This window comes from Tursiops truncatus, chromosome 10 (genome assembly GCF_011762595.2).
Source record: "Tursiops truncatus isolate mTurTru1 chromosome 10, mTurTru1.mat.Y, whole genome shotgun sequence".
NCBI lineage: Eukaryota > Metazoa > Chordata > Mammalia > Artiodactyla > Delphinidae > Tursiops > Tursiops truncatus.
The window spans coordinates 50,660,913-50,679,294 of NC_047043.1; the positions used below are offsets into that span (position 1 = coordinate 50,660,913).

Genomic DNA, 18,382 nt, shown 5'->3' on the forward strand with positions numbered 1-18,382 from the left:
GTGTCCCCTGCAGTGGAAGCACGGAATCTTAACCACTGGACCGCCAAGGAAGTCCAAGAGTAGACGTTTTAAATAGTGTTTTTAGTAATGTTTCTTAAAATGTGTCCAAAGACAACTTGCATCAGAATTAACACTGAAGCTAGACTTGCTGAATCATATTCCCTGAGAGTGAAACAGATTTTTCCCTAAGAGATTTTAGCCTTCTGCTGATTTTAAAACAGGTTACCAAAAGACGGACCCTTCCAGATGCTCAGGAATAGGAACTTACTTAAGCAGTGTTTACATTTGGGACTTTTTTTTAAAAGAAATTTATTTATTTATTTGCTGTGTTGGGTCTTTGTTGCTGCGCCCGGGCTTTGGTTGCAGAGAGCGGGGGCTACTCTTTGTTGCGGTGCATGGACTTCTCGTGGTGGCTTCTCTTGTTGTGGAGCACGGGTTCTAGGCACGCGGGCTTCAGTAGTTGTGGCGCACAGGCTTAGTTGCTCCGTGGCATGTGGGATCATCCCGAACCAGGGATCTTATCCGTGTCCCCTGCATTGGCAGGCGGATTCTTAACCACTGCGCCACCAGGGAAGTCCCTACATTTGGGACTTTGAAGCAGCTCAGAATGCTTATGGAAATAATGATGTTACATCTGTAGCTAAAAGGTGGGTCTAAAGCTCACATTGGTGCGTCCCCCAATGTAAATAATCATCAGTTGCTATGCAGATACTTGAAGACTGACGGGCCTGTCCCGCCCTCCCTCACCTCTTTTCCTCTAGACGGTGGGAGAGAGGAGGCCAAGGGGGCCTCTTGCATCCAGCTGAGCCCTGTTGTGCTGCCCCCTGTGAGGATGCAGGGAGGTGCTTCCTAAGCGGCATGGCTTTTCTTGGTCCTGGTGACTCACAATAGCAACAGAAAGGAAAAAACAAGCTTCTTAGGTTCCTCCGAAGATGAAACAAAGTTCCTTCACCAGAACCTTGGGAAGGGCACCCAGACACAGTGCAAGATGCAGCTCTAGAACTAAAACCTCAGGGTTGTATTTGCAGTCTAAGTCCAGAAACACCCCACACCTCCTTGGGAGGCCGGGTCAGGCAGCGGTGGAAGGAGGCACTCGGGATTCCTACCCCCTGGGTTTCTGGCCCCATCAAGTTCTAGGTCCTTGAGCAAACTGCTTCTCTCCAAGAATCATTGCTCCTGACATGGGTACTTGCTGTCTAGGATCATGGTGAGGATGAAATGAGATGATCTGAGAGAATGCAAAGTGACTAGCACCCAGCAGTTGTCAGCTAATGAAAAAATGCTGTCTGTGTTAGTTCCATCATCCTTGACCAGAGCCATCACAAAACAGACCTTTTCAAGGTCAGTGGTTAATAAAGTGGAATTAAAACCCAGATCCTTCTAACTCCAATGTCCATGTTTCTATAAATTCTTAGCATTTTCAGTGAGAAGTGTACTTTTACCAATGCCAATCACAAAATGCTAAGGAATAGAGGCAGAAGAAGGGAGAAGATAAAAGAGCAGGAGGTGTTTCCAGGAGTTATCTTTTGCCCTTGTTTTCAGCACAGCTTGACTCCTGGGACTGAAAGTCAGGGAGAGCTTTGGCCTACTTTGCACCGATGAGTGAAGCTGGACATGTGGCTGACCCTTTTTGTCCTGTTGGAAACATCTGAATGCAGCCTGGCAGCTCTTCATCCCCCAGTGTCATCGTTTTTGACTGTGCTGCTCAGTGCCTGTGATGATTCTTGCTCTACCCCCACGTGGAGAGCTCGAAACAGTTTAGGCATCTGCGTGTTAGCTCCTCTGAGGTCAGAACGACCCCTTCCTGGTCCACAGGCGACGCTGACACACCTCTACTGTGGAAGCTGGAGGGAGAGGTAGTGGCGGTTCGGGCTGACCTGGGAGGAGACCCATTTCCCTCAGGAGCCAGGCTGAGGACACCTGCCAGGCTGATCCGCACACCTGTTTCTGTTGTTGTGCAGTGTATACATCACAGCTATATTGGGGATGAGTCTGATTTTCATATCTTAGCCCTCTTTCACCTCTTTCATCATTCTTCACTTCCTCCCCTCCCTTAAGGGGGATAATCATAACAGTTACCACTTAGGGTCATTTTCTGTGTCTGGGATGTGCATTATTTCATTTAAATCTCATAACAAGTCTATGCGGTACTACTATTATTCCTATTTTAGGTGACAAAACTGAGATTAGAAAACTTTTCAAGGTCAGTGGTTAATAAGGTGGAGTTGAAACCCAGATCTCTCTAACTCCAATGTCCGTGTTTCTATAAATTCTTATCATTTTTAGTGAGAAGCATACTTTTACCTGAGAACAAATCCCATCATCACAAAAATATTGAGTAGCTTACCCTCCCAAAAATGTCTAGTATAACAATATTCCACTTAAGAAAAATCAAATTGAAATGAGGTCTTAAAAATCATCCTGGAGAGACTTCCCTGGCAGTCCAGTGTGTAGGACTCTGTGCTTTCACTGCTTGCGGCACGGGTTCGATCCCTGGTTGGGAAACTAAGATCCTGCGTGCCTTGCAGTGTGGCCAAAAAAAACAAACAAACATCCTGTTCAGTTTCCCTCCAAAGGAGGCATCCCATTTCTTGCAGACATGACATGATCATAGTTTACTGTTTTTAAGGCACCTGATCTTAAAATTAATCTAGTAAATTAATTATTAGAAAAGTCTTATATTTGAGAGGAGAATCTGTCACCTCCAGCTTCTACCCATTAGTCTGTGAGCAGCGCTGAGGCGAGCCTACTCTTTTTTTTTTTTTTTTTTCTGGCTGCGTTGGGTCTTTGTTGCTGTGTGGGGGCTTTCTCCAGTTGCGGCAAGTGGGGACCACTCTTCGCTGCAGTGGCAGGCCTCTCATTGTGGTGGCTTCTCTTGTTGCGGAGCACAGGCTCCAGGCAAGTGGGCTTCAGTAGCTGTGGCTTGCGAGCTCTGGAGTGCAAGCTCAGTAGTTGTGGCGCACGGGCTCAGTCCCTCCATGGCATGTGGGATCTTCCCAGACCAGGACTCGAACCCGTGTCCCCTGCGTTGGCAGGTGGATTCTTAACCACTGCACCACCAGAGGAAGCCGAGCCCACTCTTTTCTAAAACATGTCCCATTGGATAGAAGAGTCACATGTCCCCTAAATCTTCCCTGTCGCAGGCCAAGTAGTATCTCCAAGCCTCTCAATCCTTGCTGGTGGCAAGTTGTGTCTGGGGTCGTCAACCATCCAGGTCTTTCTCCTTCCCCACATCTCTAACTCCCAGGCTTGATGATGTCAGGAACTAAGCCAGAAGTCCCCCGACTCCTTTAAGGTTATCCTAGTGGCACTTTGCCATCATTCTACTTTGGGGCTCAGTTCCTTCCACAGTTGGGTGCTAGGAACTTCATTGATTATCTGTTGCTGCCCCAGTATCTCCCCTGAAACTTAATGGCTTCAAACAGCAATCATTGATTAGCTCCTGATTCTGGGGGTCAGCAGTTTGGGCTAAGCAGGGAGAGTCTTCTGCTGGTCTCACCTGGGCTCACTCATAAGGCAGCGGTCAGGTGTTTAGTGGACTGGGGCTCTTGGTCCTCGATGCCCCCTTTCACAGTGGGCAGGCTTTGGCCAGGCTAATGGGGGCGACTGGCCACGTGTCTATCTTTCTGCAGCAGGCGAGCTTGGGCTTCTCCATGTCGTGGCTGGATTCCAACTTCAAGAGAGAGTTCATGTAAATTCCTCACATAAGTGGAATCATACAGTAATTGTCCTTTTTGTAACTGGCTTATTTCACTTAGTATAATGTCCTCAAGGTTCACTTCTTTTTGTAGCATGTGCCAAAATTTCTTTCCTTTTTAAGGCTGAATTGATAGTCCACGGTATGAATATACCAGCTTTTGTTTATTTGTTCAATCCATCAGTGGACACTTGGGTTGCTTCCACCTTTTGGCTGTTGTGAGTAATTCTGCTATGAACATTGGTGTACAAATATCTCTTTAAGATTCTGCTTTCAAATCTTTTGGGTATATGCCCAGAAGGGGAATTGCTGGATCATATGGTAATTCTATCTTTAGGTTTTTGAGGAACCACTGTATTGTTTTCCATAGCAGTTACACCATTTTATATTCCCACCAGCAGAGCACAAGGGTTCCAGTTTCTGCACATTCTAACACTTGTTTTTCTTTTGTTTTAATATAGTAGCCACACTAACAGGTGTGAGGCGGTATGTATTTTGTTAATCGCATGTGATGCATATGATCGTATGGCATATACAATTTTGCATCCTGTTTTTTGTTAAATGTAACATTCTATTTGAGGCTTTTCCTCTGCAGTTTGGATTTTGATAGACAGAAAGACTGTTTTCATCTGCTTCTCCCCCTCCTTTTTTTCTCTATGTGAAGTTGTTCACATTGATCTTTTTTCCTCTGTGGTTGCTATCTTTGATTTTTAACTTATAAAGCTTCCCTATCCAGAGATCAAATAAACATTCACCAAGTTGAATCTATTTTTAAAATACTTTATTTTTCACATTTGCATCTAATACTCTGGCATTTGATTGTACTTTAAAAGCCCTTTAACTGCAAAGAATTACACAAAATGTTAACAGTGGTTCTCCCTGAGTGGTAAGATGATAATTTTTTTTTGTCTTTCATGTATTGCTTTTATGAATAAGAAAGTCGATGTTATTTAAACCAAAACTGATCACCCTCTTCCCTTGGATCCACACGTAGGATCAGCTCTGGGCACGGGATGGGGAGAATCTAGCTGCACCCTTGTTTGTTCTCCCTAGAGAGTTTCCTCCTTGGTAAAAGAGGGATGGTCTGTGGCGTCCTTTCTGTGCCAGTAAGCTCCTGCACCCCATGCAGTTCTGGGAATTGTCAACCTGACTTGATAGGCATCCTGTTCCTTGGCTGATTAAAATGTCACATCTTTTTAGAGAGGAAGAGGTGAGTGAATGCCAAGGGGCTGGGGGAAGGGGGGTGTTGCCAGTGGAGGTTAGGACCTCCAGCAGGTGAGTGTCTGTCAAGCTGGGACCCAAGGAGGGAGAGCAGAGTGGTGAAGACATGGCCTGGGCTGCGGATCTCTCCTCTTCCACTGACTACCAGTGTGATCCCGGGAGTTCAGTGTCTTCACTTGAAAAATGGGGATCGTGATAGTCCCTGTCTCAGAGGGTTGCTAAGGCTTAAAACAGATAATGTGGGTAAAGCATTGAAAACAGTACTCTGGTGGTAATCAGATTGCGATACCTAAATGTATCAGACGAAGGGGTTATACCCCTTCAGTTTATACAATGTTATTTGTCAATTACATGTCAATCAAAAAACAAAAAGCAAACAAACAGTGCCTGACACCTGGTAGTCAGCAAACCCCTACCCTCTGCCTCTTGCCCCATCCTTCCCTCTCCCCTTCCCCTTCCTCTGCTCCTTTCTCAGCCTCCTCTCCCTGTCTCCCCCTGCTGCTCATAACCTCTCCCCTCCCCCTTCCTCCACCTCCCACCAGGTGTGGACTCTGGGTAAAAGCAGAGGACAGTCTCCATGCCCCCCCCCCCCCCCGTTCCTGCACCTTTGCTCCACGGGCCCTTCCCTCTGGCTCGAATTCTCCCTCACCCCAACCTTAGACTTACCAGCTTTATCCCCTGTGTCCTCTGTGCCTGGCACAGTGTCTGCATGGCACAGGTGCTTAATGTGTATTCTCAACAAAATGATTCTACTCTACCCCTCAGCAAACAGGAATTAGTAGAAAGTGTGGGCTTTGGAAACAGATCTGGGCCAGAACTGCTGGCTCTACATGGACAGCGTGACCGGGTGACTTATTCATTCTCTCTGAGCCTCTACTTCTTCATCTGTAAGGTGGGGATAACGTGGCTGCTGGAAAGATGAAATGAGCTCTTGTGTCAAATACCCAGTGTGTACCCAGCTGGCACTGGGTCGTGATTTCCCACCCTAAGTCCCTTTTAAATTTTGTTGGCATAATATTGCTGAGGTTACAAACTAGTCTGTACTTTGAGGCCCAAGACTTGTTGATAAGTAATTCATGATTCCATGGGAAATGTGATATTATACTCCGGAATAAAGACCCAAGACTGGCCGTCAGCCGTCCTGAGTCCCCCTCCCAGTTCTGCCACTACCTGGTTGAGTAACCCAAGGTCAGAGTGACCGAGCCTCCTGTGTCGTGTCTTAATCTGCCAGGTGGAGGTTTAGATGGAACTAAACCTTCTTTAAACTGCCCTTTTCGCTTTTGTTTTGCTTATTCACTTAGACTTTCTTTAAAAGTTGACTTTAAAAGAAAACTTTATATCACCACTCCAAAGACCAGAAGTAGAAGGTAACAGCAGCCACCAATAGAATGGAAACAAAACAGTATTATAAAACCCTTGCCAGATACTGGTCCCTGCCAAGGCTCTGAGTGGAGGCCGCCTCATACTTTGGGAAGAAGGGAAATTCACACAGGCTGGGGAGCTGGGAAACACCGCAACACTCACATGAGACATTCGGCGCTCTCTCAGGGAGGCCAGGAGAGTTGAAAAGGGCACACATGCGTCATTGTCACTTGGTGCTGTGTGTGCGTGTGTGTGTGTGTGTGGGGGCAAGCGCTCAGCCATTGGGGCTACCTCTGGCCCCCACTCCTCACTTGGGGGAGAACCGGACTCATCGCAGACCTGGCCTTTAGTAGATGGACGAGCTGGCAGGTGGAGCAATGGCTGCTTGTGCCCTTGACCCAGCCGTGTTAACGATCTGTGCCTGACCAGGCTGGAACAGTTACAGGACAGCCCCTGAAACAAGGAGACGCCACCACCGTGGCCATGGGACCCCAGCCCCGACCATGGCTGAGCCACACACAAACTGCCTCCATGGACTGGACTGGACGCAGTATTTTTCTTTTATTTTAGGCTCAGTTCTAATGTATCTGTGCATGTTTTTAGACTGGTCCTCTGTAGGCCAGGCATCTTTTTAGGACAGGGTTTTCACTTATATGTGGATTTTATGTAGTTGCCTTCAAACACACGGGTTCTTCCAAAACACTCCCTTTGCTATTTGATCCTGTTCCTTACACATATGTGACAAACACATTTAGTACCATTTCAGAGCCACAAAGGAGTTTTGGGTATGGATTATACTTAAAAACAAAAACAACTTTATTCAGGTGTAATTGAAACACAGAAAACTCAGACATACTTAATATTTGATGGGTTTGGAGATAGGGATACACCCATGAAACCATCACCACAATCAAGGTAATAAACATCCATCACCTCCAAGAGTTTCCTCCTGCCCCCATCTCCCCATTTTTGGTGGTAAGAATATTCAGTACTATGTTAGCTATGGGCTTGTCGTATAGAATATATAGCCTTTATTATGTTGAGGTGAATTATATACTTTTGAGGTTTTATAAACAACACAGAAAAGGTGGACAGCAAAGAAAATCCTTGGTTCAAATGGAGATAGTACTGAAAGAGATTAAAGCAGAACAAATTAAAGTGTTTTCATTTCTGATCTCCCAAAAAAATATATTATTGTATAAGTTATATAGAAAGAACAAGACTAGGCCTTATAGGCATTAGAATCTTTTTGTTCATCTCCCTGGATTTTTTTTTTTTTTTTTTTTTGGCTGAGTTGGGTCTTCTTTGCTGCGTGGGGGCTTTCTCTAGTTGCGGTGAGCAGGGGCTACTCTTCGTTGTGGTGCACGGGCTTCTCATTGCAGTGGCTTCTCTTGTTGCAGAACATGGGCTCTAGGCGCGCGGGCTTCACTAGTTGTGGCACACGGGCTCTAGAGTACAGGCTCAGTAGTTGTGGTGCACGGGATTAGCTGCTCCGCGGCATGTGGGATCTTCCTGGACCAGGGCTCAAACCCGTATCCCCTAGCATTAGCAGGAGGATTCTTAACCACTGCGCCACCAGAGAAGTCCCTCCCTGGATTCATTCTTGAATTGAATTTCATGCTTCTTCCCGGTGTCCATCTCCTCCCTTCCCTCCCCTCCCCCATCCATGAGTGGCAGATCCAATAGCTTGGCCCAGAATTACCTGAAGTTACCTCAGCGTTGCTGAGTCTGATGCATCCCTTAGCTACCACTGCAAAACAGCCCACCCTCTGCCAACTCGGTGCTGAAAATAACAAGCACATGTTGTTGCTTGTGCATCTCTGGATCAGCTGGTTAGTTCTTGGCTTGGCCCGGCTCCCTCACGTGTCTGTGATTAGCTCAGTGTTGGCTGGAAGCTCTGCTTTGCCTGCTTTTCCCATCCCTGATGCATGAAGCCCTTTTTGCTTCTCTGCAGAGGTATGGTCTTCCTCAGCACCGTTCCCATGTCTTCTCCCTGGACCCCAGCCAGGTCTGTCCACCGTGGTTCCCTCAGCTGAACGCTGGGCAGGCGAGCCTTCCCATGGATTACCTGGGTTGCATCTGAGTCCTTTATGTTAAAAGTCCCTCGCAGTTTACCCTTCTAATCTCGTGTCCCTCATTCCCTTTCACCTCTTATCACACACAGGATTGTGAATTCCTTTTACCTTGTTCATCTCTCAACTGGGTGGGAAGCTTTTGAGAGCTGTGCCTTTTATATCACCAGCATCTAGCCCAAGGTGTTATGTGCAAAAATAATTGGTGATAATGCCAAGTCTCCCAGGTAATTCTGTTGTGCAGCCAAAGATAAACATAAGGATAACTGTCTCCAATCTGTTCTTCTGCATCAGCTTGGTCCCACCCCCTTTCCGTCATCACCCCTTACTCCATTTCACAAATTGTCTGTATCGTTAGGAAAAATCATTAGAAAAAATAATGAATGCCCTGACACGTGAATTCTCAAGGTGCTCTTTACCATTCTTTCCTTTGCTCCTCACACCAGGAAAGTTATCTAAGAAACTATTTCTCTGTTCAGATTCCTGTAAAAGAACTTGATTGGTTCAGCCGGGATTAGGTACCACCCGCGGCCCAATCAGTGTGCACTCAACACACCTGTGAGATGGGCAAGGTACCCGCTGACCATGATCACCTCTGCCACGGGGACCAGCCGCACACCCGCGGCTCTTGTGCAGAGGACTGGCGTTAACTAGCATCTTCTCTTCCCCTGTGGGAAAGCCTATTGGAGACTGATTCATTACCAGAAAAGGTTTGGTGAATAGAGATGCAGAAAAAAGGGAGCTTTTAGAGGCCTCTGGGTGTCTTCTGGGGGGACCCATGCCCTTGCTCTGCTCCTTTTCTGGAATCCACTTGGGGCTTGTCTTTCCTTTATGACTGCACATGGAGCCTGTTGCAGTTCACCAGAACACAGCTTATTCTACGGTAGCTGCATGTTAATCTTGATGGATTTGAAATATAGCCTAGTTGCTTCGGAGACTTCATGAACGCTTGAAGTGTTATTTTTATGCCATCTTTCAGGTGGATTTCTCTTCCTTCTGTGATACTCTCTTCCAAGATAGGTTGGTGCTTACTAGTTTCAAGGGGTGGTGCTTTCTGACCTTGTAGCAAATTCTGGGGCTTTCCTGATCATGGGGTGGTATTTCCAAGTGAAAACAACTAAGTTTCAAACAGTTTGGACTTCCCTGGTGGCGCAGTGGTTAAGAATCAGCCTGCCAATGCAGGGGACATGGGTTTGAGCCCTGGTCTGGGAAGATTCCACAGGCCACGGAGCAACTAAGCCCATGTGCCACAACTACTGAGTCTGTGCTCTAGAGCCAACGAGCCACAACTGCTGAAGCCCACATGCCTAGAGCCCATGCTCTGCAACAAGAGAAGCCACCGCAATGAGAAGCCCACGCACTGCAACGAAGAGTAGCCCCTGCTCGCCACAACTGGAGAAAGCCTGCACGCAGCAACGAAGACCCAATGCAGCCAAAAACAAACAAATAAATAAATAAATTTATTAAAAAACCAAACGAACAAACAGCTTGCGGCTGAGACGACATCACATCTGAGTTCTAAGCTCAGTGCTTGAATCAGAACGCAAGTCTCCTGAAATACAATCTAGTGCTTTTTCTCTTCTGCTCGAGTGAGTTTGTTTTCTTTTCCACTGTTTCTTTTGCAGGGGTTCAGCTGTTGCAAAAATAATTGGTGATAATGTCAAGAAACTTCAGAAGTTTGCCTCCACGGTCAAGATGTGGGTCTTTGAAGAAACGGTTAATGGGAGAAAACTGACAGACATCATAAATAATGACCATGAAAATGTAAAATATCTCCCTGGACACAAGCTGCCAGAAAACGTGGTAAGACTTTGGTTAATTCTAAAAGTTACATTCAGCTGAGTTAGCACTTGGGACGTGGGGAGATGGGAAACCTGCTTCCCCGGTCTCCTGTTCCTCTCTACCACCAGGTTCATTGCTTGGTCCGTTTTGGTTTTCCTGACTCTGAACGTGGGCCTTGTGTTAGTTTGCTGGAGCTGCCATAACAAAGTACGATAGACTGGGTGGCTTAAACAACAGAAATTAATTTTCTCACACATCTGGAGGCTTCACGTTGTCTGGAGGAAGAAATTTTCCTCTACCCTTCTAGGTTCTTCTGTCTGGTCTGAGAATTAAGTTGACATGAGACAGATTAACAGGAGAAAACCAAACAAAAGTTTAATAACATGTATGCATAGGAGAGACCCAGGAAAACTACGTCATTCACCAAAATGGCGGAAGCCCTCACCTTAAATATTATCCTCAGCTAAAGACAAAAGAGGATGTTGAAGGTGGGGATAGTCAGTTCTGGGAGGTGATGGGGAAAGCACAGTAAACAAGGGTAAGGTGGTTACGCAGATTTAAGTCAGTGCCTTCCCCTTTCCTGAGAGTTTCTAGAGATTTGGTCCTCCCAGCTCTTCCAGGTACTTGGAGGGAGATCCCCTTACAAATGGAGATTTCCCTCATGAATGTAAATGTTTCTTACAAAAGGACAACTCCTACTTGGTTTTCAGTTTCCTCCTTGTCTGCTGTTTCTTAAAAAACAACCACCTTAAAATAATTAATGTGCCAGGGCTTCCCTGGTGGCGCAGTGGTTGAGAGTCCGCCTGCCGATGCAGGGGACACGGGTTCGTGCCCCGGTCCGGGAAGATCCCACACGCCGCGGAGAGGCTGGGCCCGTGAGCCATGGCCGCTGAGCCTGCGCGTCGGAGCCTGTGCTCCGCAACGGGAGAGGCCACAACAGTGAGAGGCCCGCGTACCGCAAAAAATAATAATAATTAATGTGCCAAAGAGGCATATTTTGAGGTGGCAAAATCTGCTCCCCTGCAAAGCCCAAGATCAAGGTGTTGGTAGGGTTGGTTCTTCTGAGGCCTCTCCTGGACTTTTCTTCTTCCCGTGTCTCCACGTGGTCCTCCCTCTGTGTATCTGTGTCCTAAGACAGACACCAGTCATGTTGCAATGGGGCTTACCCCAGTGACCTCATTTTAACATAATAACCTTTACAAAGACCCTGTCTCCAAATACAGTTGCATTCTGAGGTACGAGAGTTAGGACTTCAACATATGAATTTTGGGGAAACACATTGCAGCTCATCACAGGCTACTTTCTTGGCATTCAGAGTGGTGGTCACATCAAAGCTAGAACTAATAATTTTGCCTTTGTATTGTGTCTCTTGGTAACTCCCGAGATACCTTGTTGACGAAAAATTAATCAGTCGGTCTAAGAAAGAAGTAGAAATTTTATTCGAGCCAAATTGAGGATTATAACTTGGGAATAGCATCTCAGTGTTGAGAACTGTTCTGCCCATTAGAAGTCAAGGCATAGTTACATATGTTTTTTGAGACAGAGGGCTTTATGTTAAATGAATTACTGACAGTTCATACAATCCAAGTCTGTACAAGATAAAGAAGGAATGTTTTGTTTAAGGAGTTGTCTCCTTGATGCTAAGAGAATGTTGCTCTTCATGGTTGAGCAGGTATTTCCGCCGATGGGGAAGGTTTGGTCCATGTGTAATGCAGATACACAATGCACAGTAGAAGGGAGAGAGGAGGCCAAAGGGCAAAGAAAATTTTTTTTGTTTAATTTTTTCTTGTCTTGCCACAAAATATGAATTTTATTTCACATACCCTTTCTAAGCGCATGGACTTTGGTCCATCCCTAGGCCAGCTAATGCACTGGTGAAACCGTGCACCTCAGATTGGGACTTGAACCCACGTGCTGGGACTCAAACCCAGCCAAAACCCACAGTCTTCCAACTGAGGTCACACACCTGGTTTCAGAACTTAACGAAGCTCAGGTTCTTGATGTCTTATTGCAGAAAGAATTCAGTGAGCGACAAAGTGAAAGGTAAGAAATGGATTTATTTAGAGAGAAACACACTCCACAGGGTGTGGGCCATCTCAGAAGGTGAGAAAGGCACCAGGGTATGAGGTTGTCAGTTTTTATAGTGGTGGGTAATTTTATAGGCTAATGAGTGGTAGGAGTATTCCAGCTATTTTGGGAAGGGGCGGGGATTTCCAGGAATTGGGCCACCGCCCACTTTTTGATCCTTATGTTACAGTGAGCATATACTGAGGCTCAAGGGCTGGTGGAAGTTGACTTGTCCACCATCTTGGACCCATTTGGTTCTAATCTGTTTATGTCATGTCCTTGGGCTATGTCGTTATTTCAAAGGTTGTGCCCTGCCCCCTTCCCTCCTGTTTTATTGGTCTGTAATTAAAACCAAGGTCAAGACCTAAATTACCAAATAAGATTGGAGAAAATAGAAAATGGGAAGACTGACAGTTTAAAATTCCAGCTTATTAGGCCTGAGCAGGAAAAATCTAGGTTATTGCCTCATTCCAGTGACTTGCAGAGGATGAAGGTGAGCCTGAGAATGAAAATGGTGACCCGGCAGCTTGTGTGAGTGGAATTCATGAACTCCTGTTCCAGATTCACCCCTGGATGGCTTTCTGTGAGAGTCTGTTTGAAAACCAGCCCAGGTGGCTGCCTGACTCCTAGCAGGGGAGACAGATTTGTTGGCTGATGAATGCCAGCAAGTTTGGAGAGGCAAAGACTTTGCTCATTGAGGATTTCCAGTTGCCTTTGGCTACAGTGTTCATTGGTGTCAAGCCCTGTGCAAAGTAGTTTACATATATCATCATGTTACCCGGAAACTGGGTTTACCTCTTGGATTTATTACTTGGAACAAGTAAGGAGAACACCAAGGATCTTTCCTAAATCAGTGTCTCCCCAGCAACAAAATTGGGGAAGTTTTTTTTTGGCAAGAAGTAGATTTATTAATATAGGACGCTTGTATGAGATGCAAGCGGTCAGGCGAGGGAGCTCTGCCCTGAGGTTTAAGTGGGCTACAATTTTATAGTCAAAGGAAAGGGGGAGAGGAAAAATTGGGGAAGTTTTAAGCTTAAGGAACATGCATACTCACGAAGGGGCTTGGGTGGTGGACTGAGTGAGTCCAAGCTAAAGTGGATTGAAAGTTACAAGGGTCAGAAATGGTCAACATCATCATTCCTTAGGTTCCAGTTGATCTGGTGGTGTTTAAACCTGAGGCTGGTTTAAATCCTGCAAACCGCTTAAGATAGTGCTTTAGGCCAGTCTAACTGGGAGTCTTTACAACTGATGTGTTATCTTTGCTATTGTTACTTCTCTTGCCTGATAAGTTTGTCCTTTTGATCCTTAATTACTGAGACCTGTTCAAAGGCAAGCACTGTGGCTCAGATCACAAAATGGCTTAAGCCAAAGATGGCTTCTCTTCTGTCAAGAAAGCCATGCCTTGTTCTATTTCTCCAGGGAACCCCATCCCTGTCTGGTTACAGTCTCATTTAATGTTCTCAGTGACCCTCTTAGGTTGGTGTTATTAGCTTTCTTACTGTGATGGTGATTCTGATTTTATAGGGGAAGAAACCAGGGCTCAGAGAGGTTAATGAACTTGCCCCAGGTCACAGAGCTGGTGGCTGGCACACCTGTTCCTGAGCCTGCTGAGTCATGGCCTTTTAGACAGTGATGACTTGATGACTTCCCTGTGTCACTGCACTAGGGCCGGGCAGCGTTTCCCTGCAGTTACTCCTGGTGCAGTAAGTGAGGAGAGGAAGGTTCCCTAGGGTTCTGAGCTGGGCAGTTAAGTTACCCAAGTATCTGATGGAAAGAGTAAAGGTGCCGCTGTTCCCGCGGCTCTGGAAGGCCTCTGAGGTCATCTCTAACCATGCTTGGTGCAGACCATTCCTCCGAGCTTCCCTTCTCATACCTGTCGGGATCAATTACTCCTTCCCTTCTGTAGAGAGTTCCTTCCACTCTGTGTGGAGCACTCTGTACCCCCACCTGCCCCAGGCATGTGGGCTTGACTTTCTGGGGTTTCGTTCTCCCAAGGTTCCTAGCGTAGTGCTCAGGGAACGTGGGGGGAGGTGAATCTGCCCGATGGTTCTCTGCCTGCACAGAGAACAGGGGAGCAGGGGGGAAGGAGGGAGTCAAGAGCCATGTCCCTCAGAGCCTGGCCCATGACTGACTCCACCCCCCACCTTCCTGGGTGCCCAGGTGTGGACGAGGGAGGAACTCTCTGCTCCCAGATGGTTGATATCTGAAGCCTTGTAGGCTCATGACGATGAGTGTATCCGTTCCCTGGACTGGACATTTGCATGGTTTCCGGTCATTTGCTGTTGTAGACAGTGCCCCCGGGAAAGGCCTTGTCTCTGTCGCAGGGATGGCATCGCTGGGTCACAGGGATGCAGCCTGTAATCTACCAGATGGCATCACTGGTTTCCAGCATGATAGTGAAACTGCACAACCCAGATTGGGACTTGAACCCACTGTCTTTTAATTAAAGTCATACACCTGGTATCAGGACCTACTGAAATTCAGGTTCTTTATGTCTCAGCTCAGAAGGAATTCAGTGAGAGACAAAGTGATAGGTAAGAAGTGGATTTATTTAGAGAGATACACATTCCATAGACAGAATGCAGTCCGTCTCAAAAGGCAAGAGCACCCAGGGAGAAACACACTCCACGGACAGAGTGTGGGTCATCTCAGAAGGCCAGAGGCCTCGGGGTTACAGGGTTGTTAGTGTTCACAGGCTGGCTAATTTCATAGGCTAATGAGTGGGAGGAGTATTCTAACAGTCTTGGAGAGGGGGTGAGAATTTCCAGCAATTGGACCCCACCCACTTTTGGGCCGTTTATGGGGGGCCTTCAGTCATGGTGCCTGTGGGTGTGTTGTTTAGCATATGCTAATGTATTATAATGAGAGCTTAATGAGGCTCAAGGTCTACCGGAAGTCAAATCTTCTGCCATCTTGGGCCTAATTGGTTCTAACCAGTTTATGTTGTATCCTCAATGGCTGTCCTTCTTTTAAAGGTTGTGCCCTGCCCCCTTCCCTCCTGTTTCAGTTGTGCCCATCTCCACACACCTAGTAGGGTTTGAGAACTCACATCCTTCCACATCCTTGCTGGCACTTGGTAGAAGACGCCCAGGGTATTGGAAAGTTTTATTTCTTAAGCTGGCAGAAGGTACACAGGTGCTTGATTGTTTGTTTTTTCTTTGTGCTTTCTAGGTTCTAGAATTTGTATGTATGAAATGTCTCATGATAAGTAATTTTAAAAGTTGAACAGTGGTGAAGCATGGTGGTGATGGGCACACCTTGGAGTCGAGGGCCTGCTCTGAGTGAGCCTGGGCAGCCCCCCTCCTCTTGGTAAGATGGGCCCCTGTGAGTAGTTTCCTTAGCGGTGCTGTGAGGAGTAAATGAGATGATTCACATACATTGTTTAGTGTTAAGAATCTGTTACAAAGCTAGGGCTTTGTTTTTGTTGGTTTTTTAAAAAAAATTTTATGTTTATTTCAGAGTTTTTCAAATACCTCATTCGATCATTTAAAAAGTCAACTAGTGTTAGACCAAGACCGATCATTGTTACCATTTTTTAAGATGAAAAGCCAGACATAAGATTAATTGACTCAGAGCGAATATGGATCTAGAGCTAAAAAGCTGGCTTTACTCATTTCTGTCTTGCGGATTCAAGCAGAAGAGATGTGCTGCATTTCATCTATGTCCAATTGTTTTTTATGACGTCTGCCACTTCTGCTGATTGAGACTCTGAGTCATCCTTGCTTGGTGCCCCCAGACTGCTGCCCGCCTGACCCTTCTCCAGGTCATCACGTGCTCATATGTGACCCCTCCACAGGGGAACCTTCTGTAACAATGACATGACCATGTCATCAACTTCTCACTAAAACCTGGGGCAGTCTGGGTTTCTGATTTCCCCTTAGACCTGAATGGAAGAGCATTTCTTATTTCCTGTCACTGCAGGCTAAAAATTGTTGGTCCTGTGTTATGGCTGTCTGTCCAGGGCCTTTGTTTAGAGGAGGTCACCCAGGTAGAGAGCTCTTCTGCCTCAGTCCAGCTTTAACCAACCTCAGTGTGACACCAGTATTGACAATTGCAGCATCTTCTGTGAATTATAGTTGTCATGGCATCTCATCTTTGTCGTCTTCTTTTTATTTTTCCCCAAGTTTATTTATTTATTTTTGGCTGCGTTGGGTCTTCATTGCTGGGCACGGGCTTTCTTTAGTTGCGGGGAATGGGGGCTACTCGTTGCGGTGCGTGGGCTTCAGTAGTTGGGGCTTGCGGGCTTTAGAGCGCAGGCTCAGGTAGCTACGGCGCACGGGTTTAGTTGCTCCACAGCATGTGGGATCTTCCTGGACCAGGGCTCTAACCCATGTCCCCTGCATTGGCAGGCAGATTCTCAATCACTGCACCACCAGGGAAGCCCACATCTTTGCCTCCTAAGCCTTGCCAGCTCCGTTTTTAAAAACAGCTTTATTGAGATAGAATTCACAGACATACAATTTACCATTAAAGTGTACAATTCAGTGGTTTTTAGGATATTCACAAAGTTGGGCAACCATCACTGCAATCAATTATAGAATATTTCATCACCTTAAAAAGAAACCTCATGCCCTTTAGCAGTCACCTCTTATTTCCTCCTGTCCCCAGCGCTAAACAACCACTAATCTACTTTCTGTCTCTAGATTTGTCTGTTGTGGACATTTCATGTAAATGGCACCATACAATACGTCATCTTCTGTGACTGGCTTCTTTCACTTAGCATAATGTTTTCGAGGTTATCCACGTTGTACCCTGCATCAGTACTTCATTCCTTTTTATGGCTGACTAATACCCTGTTTTATGGGTGTACCATATTTTGTTTATCCATTCTTCAGTTGGTGGACATTTTGGTTGTTCCCACTTTTTGGCTATTATGAATGATATTGCTGGGAACATTTGTGTAAAGTGTTCTGTGTGAATACGTTTTCAGTTCTTTTTGAGTATATACCTAGGAGTACAGTTGCTGGGTCTTATGGCAACTGTTTAACTTTTTGAGCAACTGGCCAGACTGTTTTCCAAAGTGGCCACACCATTATACATATTCCCACCAGCTGTGTGTGAGGGTTTCAGTTTCTCCACATCCTCACGAACACTTGTTATTATCTAACTTTTTGATCCCAGCCATCCTAGTGGGTATGAAATGGTATCTCATTGTGGTTTTGATTTTCATTTGCCTGATGGTTAATGATGTTGATCATCTTTTCATGTGCTTATTGGACATTTGTATATCTTTTATATCTGAAAAATATAAAACAATATACCATTTGTATATCTTATATATCTGAAATGTGTATTCAGATCTTTTGTCCATTTAAAAAAATTGGGTTGTCTTTTTTTTTTTTTTTTTTTTTTTTTTTTTGTGGTACGCGGACCTCTCACTATCGTGGCCTCTCCCGTTGCGGAGCACAGGCTCCGGATGCGCAGGCTCAGCGGCCATGGCTCACGGGCCCAGCTGCTCCACGGCATGTGGGATCTTCCCGGTCCGGGGCACAAACCCGCGTCCCTTGCATCAGCAGGCGGACTCTCAACCACTGCGCCACCAGGGAAGCCCTGGGTTGTCTTTTTATTACTGAGTTGTAAGGATTCTTTATTAGATACAAATCCATTTTCAGCTACATAGTTTGGAAGTATATTCTCCCATTCGGTGAGTTTTCACTTTCTTGATGGTATCCTTTAAAGTGTAAAAATTTTAAGTTTTGATATCATTTTTAAACTTAATTAATTAATTTGTGGCTGCATTGGGTCTTCATTGCTGCGTGTGGGCTTTCTGTAGTTGTGGCGAGCAGGGGCTACTCTTCGTTGTGGTGCACGGGCCTCTCATTGCAGTGGCTTCTCTTGTTGCAGAGCACGGGCTCTAGGTGCGTGGGCTTCAGTAATTGTGGCTTGTGGGCTCTAGAGTGCAGGCTCAGTAGTTGTGGCACATGGGCTTAGTTGCTCCGTAGTACGTGGGATCTTCCCGGACCAGGGCTCAAACCCATGTCCCCTGCACTGGCAAGCGGATTCTTAACCACTGCGCCACCAGGGAAGTACAAAAAATTTTAAGTTTTGAAATCCAATTTAGATATTTTTCTTTGCTACTAACTCTCAGGATTTGGTTCCTTGCACAGGCCTGCATTCACTGATGCGTCCTCAGTGCCTGGAATAGTGCCAGGCATTATTTGTGGTTTGGCTTAGTGCCAGG

The 18,382-nt window shown here is 46.0% G+C and overlaps 1 protein-coding gene across 3 annotated transcripts in view; it reads left to right on the forward strand.

Annotated features, from left to right (window-relative positions):
* GPD1L (glycerol-3-phosphate dehydrogenase 1 like) overlaps positions 1-18,382 on the forward strand; it is a 64,201-nt gene that overhangs the window by 2,869 nt on the left and 42,950 nt on the right. For all 3 annotated transcript variants that reach the window (XM_033864523.2, XM_033864525.2, XM_019946930.3), the window contains exon 2: positions 9,978-10,155. In XM_033864523.2, coding sequence (XP_033720414.1) covers positions 9,978-10,155 — 178 coding nt within the window. The remainder of the gene's footprint in view (positions 1-9,977; positions 10,156-18,382) is intronic.